The sequence below is a fragment of the Somniosus microcephalus genome, unplaced genomic scaffold, assembly GCF_052327205.1.
Source record: "Somniosus microcephalus isolate GS21.2 unplaced genomic scaffold, FLI_Smic_1.0 unresolved_chr1, whole genome shotgun sequence".
NCBI lineage: Eukaryota > Metazoa > Chordata > Chondrichthyes > Squaliformes > Somniosidae > Somniosus > Somniosus microcephalus.
Window position 1 is genome coordinate 45,889,323 of NW_028225179.1, and position 8,265 is coordinate 45,897,587.

Here is an 8,265-nt window from a genome sequence, read left to right on the forward strand (position 1 = left end):
CCGGACGGGCGGGAGGACACAGTCTCCATTCGAGACCTCGCACCTGCGGGTGCTCCTGAAACACCCTCTTCGCCACCCACCGCTACTCATGCCTACCCCCAGGACACAGTCCCCGCACGAGACCTCGCACCTTCGGGTGCCTCTGAGAAACCACCATCGCTACCTCCCATTACCCGCGCTCCGACCCCTGTAGACGGCATGCAGCAGCCCCAGGGCCCGCCACCGGCTACACCTCCTCTAAACGAGACACCGGGTTCAACGTTGGATGCTGCACCATCACCGCTGCTGCTGCGACGCTCAGGACGGCTTACAAGGCCTCCTGATAGACTGCAGTACACAAACTTTTAGTGCACTTCACCCCGCCGGACTCAATTCTAAACAAGGGGTGAATGTGGTAAACCACTGTTGTTAGTATTGTTGTTCACTGTTGTTCACTCTTGCACATTGTTGTACTTGTCTGTGCATGCCTCAGCTGACTCCGCCCCTGGCTCCACCCACATGGCCGGGTATAAAGGTGACTGCTCGGCAGCCCCCTGCCCCTTTGGATACCAGGCAACCACGAGAGGCATGCTCTGTTCTTTGGTAATAAAAGCCTGTTTGTTACTCACTTAACTCCCAGTCTTTTGTAGTAATTGATAGTGCATCAAACTGGTTGGCAGACAGGAAGCAAAGAGTTGGAATAAACGGGTCTTTTTCCGAGTGGCAGGCAGTGACTAGTGGGGTACCGCAGGGATCGGTCCTAGGACCCCAGCTATTCACAATATATATTAATGATCTAGATGAGGGAACTAGATGTAATAGCTCCACATTTGCAGACGACACAAAGCTGAGTGGGTGTGTGTGCTGTGAGGAGGATGCCGAGAAACTCCAGTATTATTTGGATAGGTTGGGTGATTGGGCAGATGCATGGCAGATGCAGTATAATGTGGATAAATGCGAGGTTATCCACTTCGGTGGCAAAAACAGGAAGGCAGATTATTATCTGAACGGCAATAGATTGGGAGAAGGGGAAGTGCAACGAGACCTGGGTGTCCTTGTGCATCAGTCGCTGAAGGTAAGCATGCAGGTGCAGCAGGTGGTTAAGAAGGCAAATGGTATGCTGGCCTTCATAGTGAGAGGATTCGAGTACAGGAGCAAGGATGTCTTGCTGCAGTTGTACAAGGCCTTGGTGAGACCACACCTTGAGTATTGTGTGCAGTTTTGGTCGCCTTATCTGAGGAAGGATGTTCTTGCCATGGAGGGAGTGCAGCGAAGATTCACCAGACTGCTACCTGGGATGGCAGGAATGACGTATAAGGAGAGATTGGGTCGATTGGGCTTATACTCGCTGGAGTTTAGAAGAATGAGAGGGGATCTCATTGAAACTTATAAAATTCTAACAGGACTAGACAGACTAGATGCAGGAAGGATGTTCCTGATGGTGGGGGAGTCCAGAAGCAGGGGCCACAGTCTAAGAATAAGGGGTAAGCCATTTAGGACTGAGATGAGGAGGAATTTCTTCACCTAGAGAGTGGTGAACCTGTGGAATTCTCTACCACAGAAGGCAGTTGAGGCCAATTCATTAAATATATTGAAGAAGGAGTTAGATATATTTCTTAAGGCTAAAGGGATCAAGGGATATGGAGAGAAAGCAGGGACAGGGTACTGAGTTTGGATGATCAGCCATGCTATCATTGAATGGCGGAGCAGGCTCGAGGGGCCGAATGGCCTACTCTTGCTCCTATCTTCTATGTTTCTATGTTTCCACTGCTCTTCTTCGAAATAGAGTCATGGGATCCTTTATGTCTGACTGAGAGAGCAGACGGGACCTCGGTTTAATCTCTCATTCTAGAGATGGCTCCTCCGACAGTGCAGCGTTCCCTCAGTACTGCCCCTCTGACAGTGCAGCACTCCCTCAGAACTGCCCCTCCGACAGTGCAGCACTCCCTCAGTACCTCCCCTCCGACAGTGCGGCGCTCCCTCAGTACTGCCCCTCCAACAGTGCAGCACTCCTTCAGTACTGCCCCCCGACAGTGCAGCGCTCCCTCAGTACTGTCCCTCCGACAGCGCAGCGCTCCCTCAGTACTGCCCCTCCGACAGTGCAGCGCTCCCTCAGTACTGCCCCTCCGACAGTGCAGCGCTCCCTCAGTACTGCCCCTCCGACAATGCAGCGCTCCCTCAGTACTGCCCCTCCGACAATGCCGCGCCCCTCAGTACTGCTCCTCTGACAGTGCAGCGTTACCTCAGCACTGACCCTCCGACAGTGCAGCGCTCTCTCAGTGCTGCCCCTCAGACTGCGGTGCTCCCTCAGTACTGCGCCTCCAACAGTGCAGCACCCCCTCAGTACTGCCCCTCTGACAGTGCAGCATCCCTCAGTACTGCCCCTCCATCAGTGCAGCACTCCCTCAGTACTGCCCCTCCAACATTGCAGCGCTCCCACAGTATGTCCCCTCCGACAGTGCAACGCTCCCTCAGTACTGCCACTCCGACTGTGAGGCGCTCCCTCAGTACTGCCCTTCCGACGGATCAGTGCTCCCTCAGTACTGCCCCTTCAACAGTACGGCACTCCCTCGGCATTGCCCCTCCGGCAGTGAGGCGCTCACTCAGTACTGCCCCTCCGACTGTGAGGCGCTCCCTCAGTACTGCCCTTCCGACGGATCAGTGCTCCCTCAGTACTGCCCCTTCGACAGTACGGCACTCCCTCCCCTCAGTATTGCCCCTCCGACAGTGCAGCGTTCCCTCAGTACTGCCCCTTCGACAGTACGGCGCTCCCTCAGTCCTGCCCCTCCGACTGTGCAGCGCTCCCTCAGTGCTACCCCTCCAACAGTGCAGCGCTCCCTCAGTACTACCCCTCCAACAGTGCAGCGCTCCCTCAGTACTGCCCCTCCGACAGTGCAGCGCTCCCTCAGTACTGCCCTTCTGTGTGAGTAATAGAGGGAGGAGTGTCTGAGATTGAGGAAGAGGGGAGTGTGTCAGTGGAGGGAGGAGGAGTGTCTGAGATTGATGAAGAGGGGAGTGTGTCAGTGGAGGTAGGAGGAGTGTCTGAGATGCAGGAAGAGAGGAGTGTGTCAGTGGAGTGGGGAGGTGTCTGAGCTCTTGGGGCGGGCTCTATTCTCTCCTTGCCAAGGCTCAGCCAGGGTCCACCTCACTCTCGGGCTGAGGACTGCTTTGCAAAGGTGGGAGAAGTTCGGGTCGGGGAAATGCCCAGGACGGCCAGGCAGTGCCTGCTGGAGGCTCTGGAAGATCTGGGCGAGACGCAGTTCCGTCGCTTCAAGGCGGACCTGCGGGAGGTGCAGATCCGGACTGGCTTCAGGCCCATCCCCTGGGGCAAGCTGGAGAAAGTCGACCCGCTGGACCTGGCCAAGCTGATGGTGGACAACTACCGCCAAGACTACGCGGGCGAGCTGGCGGTGCAGGTCCTGCGGGATATGGACCAGCCTGACGGCGCCGACATTCTGCAGCGAGAGCTGGAGGCTGGTGAGTCTGCGGGAGAGACCGTGCAAAGTGCAAAAACAAAACCGAAACTCCCAAAAACTAAAGGCAGCTCCGGGAAGGTTTGCGAGAGCGATTGTGCAAACATGCATCTGGTGTGCGGGTAAAAGTAGGAGTGTGTGTGAGAAAGAGAGAGAGAGTGTGTGTGTGTGAGAGTGTGTGTGAGAGAGTGAGAGTGTGTGAGAGAGTGAGTGTGAGAGTGTGTGTGTGAGTGTGTGAGAGAGTGAGAGTGTGTGTGAGAGAGAGTGAGAGTGAGAGTGTGTGTGAGAGAGTGTGTGTGAGAGAGTGAGAGTGTGTGAGAGAGTGAGTGAGAGTGTGTGTGAGAGAGAGTGAGAGTGTGTGAGAGAGTGAGTGTGAGAGTGTGTGTGAGAGAGAGTGAGAGTGAGAGTGTGTGTGAGAGAGTGTGTGTGAGAGAGTGAAAGTGAGTGTGAGAGAGTGAAAGTGAGTGTGTGAGAGAGAGTGTCTGAGAGAGAGTGAGAGAGAGAGTGTGTGAGAGTGTGTGAGAGAGTGAGTGTGTGTGAGAGAGTGTGTGTGAGAGAGTGAAAGTGAGTGTGTGAGAGAGAGAGAGTGAGAGTGTGTGAGAGTGAGTGTGTGTGAGAGAGTGTGTGTGAGAGTGAAAGTGAGTGTGAGAGTGAAAGTGAGTGTGTGAGAGAGAGTGTGAGAGAGAGTGAGTGTGTGAGAGAGTGAAAGTGAGTGTGTGAGAGAGAGTGTCAGAGAGAGAGAGTGAGAGTGTGAGAGAGTGTGAGAGAGAGTGTGTGTGAGAGAGAGAGTGAGAGTGTGTGAGAGTGTGAGAGAGAGCGTGTGAGTGAGACAGAGAGAGTGTGAGAGAGTGTGAGAGTGAGAGAGAGAGAGTGAGAGAGAGTGAGAGTGAGTGAGAGAGAGTGTGAGAGAGTGTGAGAGAGAGTGTGTGAGAGAGAGAGTGAGAGAGAGTGTGAGAGAGTGAGTGTGAGAGAGAGTGTGAGTGTGAGAGAGAGTGTGAGAGAGTGTGAGAGAGAGAGAGAGTGTGTGTGTGAGAGAGAGTGTGAGAGAGTGTGTGTCAGAGAGTGTGTGTGAGAGAGTGTGTGTGTGTGAGTGTGAGAGAGTGAGACAGAGAGAGAGTGTGAGAGTGTGTGTGTGAGAGTGTGTGAGAGAGTGAGTGTGCGAGAGAGAGTGTGTGAGAGAGTGTGTGAGAGAGTGTGTGTGAGTGTGAGAGAGTGTGAGAGAGAGTGTGTGAGAGTGTGTGTGAGAGTGTGTGTGTGAGAGAGAGAGAGAGAGAGAGAGAGTGTGTGTGTGTGTGTGTGTGTGTGTGTGTGTGTATGAGAGAGTGTGTGTGAGAGAGTGTGTGTGTGAGAGAGTGTGAGAGAGTGTGTGTGAGAGTGTGTGAGAGTGTGCATGAGAGTGTGCATGAGAGAGAGTGTGTGTGAGAGAGAGAGTGTGTGTGAGAGAGTGTGTGTGAGAGTGTGTGTGAGAGAGAGTGTATGAGAGAGTGTGTGTGTGAGAGTGTGTGAGAGAGAGTGTGTGTGAGAGAGAGTGTGTGTGAGAGAGAGAGTGTGTATGAGAGAGTGTGTGTGTGAGAGAGTGTGTGTGTGAGAGTGTGTGTGTGAGAGAGTGTGTGTGAGAGTGTGTGTGTATGAGAGAGTGTGTGTGTGTGAGAGTGTGTGTGAGAGTGTGTGTGAGAGTGTGTGTGTATGAGAGAGTGTGTGTGTGTGAGAGAGTGTGTGAGAGTGTGTGTGTGCGTGTGTGTGTGTGAGAGAGAGAGAGTGTGAGAGAGAGTGTGAGAGAGAGTGTGAGAGTGTGTGTGAGAGAGTGTGTGTGAGAGAGTGTGTGTGTGTGAGAGAGAGAGAGAGAGAGTGTGTGTGTGAGAGAGTGAGAGAGAGAGAGTGTGTGTGAGAGAGAGAGAGTGTGTGTGTGAGAGAGTGTGAGAGAGAGAGAGTGTGTGTGTGTAAGAGAGTGTGGCCTAGAAATTGAGTGGGGTTAGCGCCCAATTAGAGGCGCTAGAGGGCCTTGCGCCGGAATTATAGCCGCTTCGGAAATTGATTTGGGCCCTACCATCGGCGTTAACCGGTAGCGCTGCGCCGGCACCGATGACGTCATCGGTGTGCGCAGCGTCCCGGTTGCCGTGGTAACGCGGCCGGACGCCGAAATTCAGTTGCGGCCGCCTCGCCCGTGGCAGCCGCAACCAACGATTTTTCAAAAATTTCTTGCTGGACTTAGCGCCGTCGCATTAAGGTGGCGCGGCGGCCGGCCGCTTTCCCGGCGGGCGCCTGCCCGCACCTCCCTCCCCGGACTCCTCCACCACCCCCCCGCGGCACAGATGTGTGTGGGCCTCGAGCCCGGCACTTCTCCGAGGTGCCGGGCTCATTTTTCGTGCGATTCCACCGGCCAGCGGTCGGCTGCAGGCAGCTCCTCCTTAACAGAAGGAGGAGGCCTGCAGTACCCCAGCCTGCCGCACCGCATCGGGTGCCGCAGCGGGGGATTAGCGCCGCAATCCTGCATTCAGCGGCCATTGCGAGGCGCTGACACCCTCCATTAGCGCCCGCAGCCGTCTGGGCGCGGCGCAGCTGAATTTTTGGCGGGCGCAGCGGCAACTAACGCTGGCGCTAAATTTCGGGCGCTACAGCCCTGGCGGAGGCAAACTCAATTTCTAGGCCTGTGTGTGTCTGCAGAGATAGTGGATGCATTGGTTGTAATCTAACAAAATTCCCTGAATTCTGGAAAGTTCCCAACGGATTGGAAAACCGCAAATGTAACGCCCCTATTTAAGAAAGGAGGGAGACAGAAAGCAGGCAACTATCGACCAGTTAGCCTAACATATGTCATTGGGAAAATGCTGGAGTCCATCATAAGAACATAAGAAGTAGGAGCAGGAGTAGGCCATACGGCCCCTCGGGCCTGGTCCGCCATTCAATAGGATCATGGCTGATCCGAACCTAGACTCACGTCCACTTCCCTGCCCGCTCCCCATAACCCCTAATTCCCTTATCAGCTAGGAAACTGTCTATCTCCGTTTTAAATTTATTTAATGTTGCAGCTTCCACAGCTCTCTGAGGTAGCAAATTCCATAGATTTACTACCCTCTGAGTGAAGAAGTTTCTCCTCATCTCAGTTTTGAAAGGGCAGCCCCTTATTCTAAGATTATGCCCCCTAGTTCTAGTCTCACCCATCAGTGGAAACATCCTCCCCGCATCCACCCGATCAAGCCCCCTCACAATCTTATATGTTTCGATAAGATCGCCTCTCATTCTTCTGAATTCCAATGAGTAGAGGCCCAACCTACTCAACCTTTCCTCATAAGTCAACCCCCTCATCTCCGGAATCAACCAAGTGAACCTTCTCTGAACTGCCTCGAGAGCAAGTATATCTTTTCTTAAATATGGAAACCAAAACTGCACGCAGTATTCCAGGTGTGGCCTCACCAGTACCCTGTATAACTGCAGCAAGACTTCCCTGCTTTTATACTCCATCCCCCTTGCAATAAAAGATTCCATTGGCCTTCCTGATCACCTGCTCTACCTGCATACTAACCTTCTGTGTTTCATGCACCAGGACCCCCAGATCCCTTTGTACTGTAGCACTTTGCAGTTTCTTTCCATTTAGATAATAACTTGCTCTTTGATTTTTTCTGCCAAAGTGCATAACCTCACACTTTCCAACATTATATTCCATCTGCCAAATTTCTACCCACTGACTTAGCCTGTCTATGTCCTTTTGCAGGTTTTTTATGTCCTCCTCACTGCTTTCCCTCCCATCTTTGTATCGTCCGCAAACTTGGATACGTTGCACTCGGTCCCTTCCTCCAAATCGTTAATATAGATTGTAAAGAGTTGGGGTCCCAGCACTGACCCCTGCGGAACACCACTAGTCACTGATTACCAACCCGAGAACGAACCATTTATCCCAACTCTCTGTTTTCTGTTAGACAGCCAATCTTCCACCCATGCCAGTAAATTACCCCCAATCCTGTGATTTTTTTATCTTGTGCAGTAATCTTTAAGGAAGTGATAGCAGGACATTTAGAAAATCATAATATAGTCAAGCAGAGTCAGCATGGTTTTATGAAAGGGAAATCATGTTTAACAAATTTGCTGGAGTTCTTTGAGGATGTAACGAGCAGGGTGGATAAAGGGGAACCAGTAGATGTGGTGTATTTGGATTTCCAGAAGGCATTCGATAAGGTGCCACATAAAAGGTTACTACACAAGATAAGAGCTCACGGGGTTGGGGGTAATATACTAGCATGGATAGAGGATTGGCTAACGAACAGAAAACAGAGAGTCGGGATAAATGGGTCATTTTCAGGTTGGCAAACTGTAACTAGTGGGGTGCCACAGGGATCGGTGCTGGGGCCCCAACTATTTACAATCTATATTAGTGACTTGGATGAAGGGACTGAGTGTACTGTGGGCAAATTTGCTGATGATACAAAGATAGGTGGGAAAGTAAGTTGTGTGGAGGATGCAAAGAATCTCCAAAGGGATAGAGATAGGCTAAGTGAATAGATAGGGCAAAAACCTGGCAGATGGAGTTTAATGTGGGAAAATGCGAGGTTATCCACTTTGGTAGGAAAAATAAAAAAGCAAATGATTATTTAAATGGGGCGAGATTACAAAATGCTGATGTACAGAGGGATCTGGGGGTCCTCGAACATGAACCACAAAAAGTTAGCATGCAGGCACAGCAAGTAATTAGGAAGGCAAATGGAGTGTTGGCCTTTATTGCAAAGGGAATGGAGTATAAAAGTAGGGAAGTCCTGTTACAACTGTACAGGGTGTTGGTGAGACCACACCTGGAGTACTGTGCACAGTTTTGGTCTCC

At 52.1% G+C, this 8,265-nt stretch overlaps 1 protein-coding gene across 2 annotated transcripts in view; it reads left to right on the forward strand.

Annotated features, from left to right (window-relative positions):
• Positions 1–3,022: 3,022 nt before the first annotated feature.
• LOC147094898 (apoptosis-associated speck-like protein containing a CARD) overlaps positions 3,023–8,265 on the forward strand; it is a 20,828-nt gene continuing 15,585 nt past the window's right edge. Inside the window, exon 1 of one of the 2 annotated variants that reach the window (XM_085974527.1) lies at positions 3,023–3,456. In XM_085974527.1, coding sequence (XP_085830653.1) covers positions 3,180–3,456 — 277 coding nt within the window. In that variant the 5' untranslated portion in view covers positions 3,023–3,179. The remainder of the gene's footprint in view (positions 3,457–8,265) is intronic. The other variant, XM_085974526.1, reaches the window with a different exon arrangement.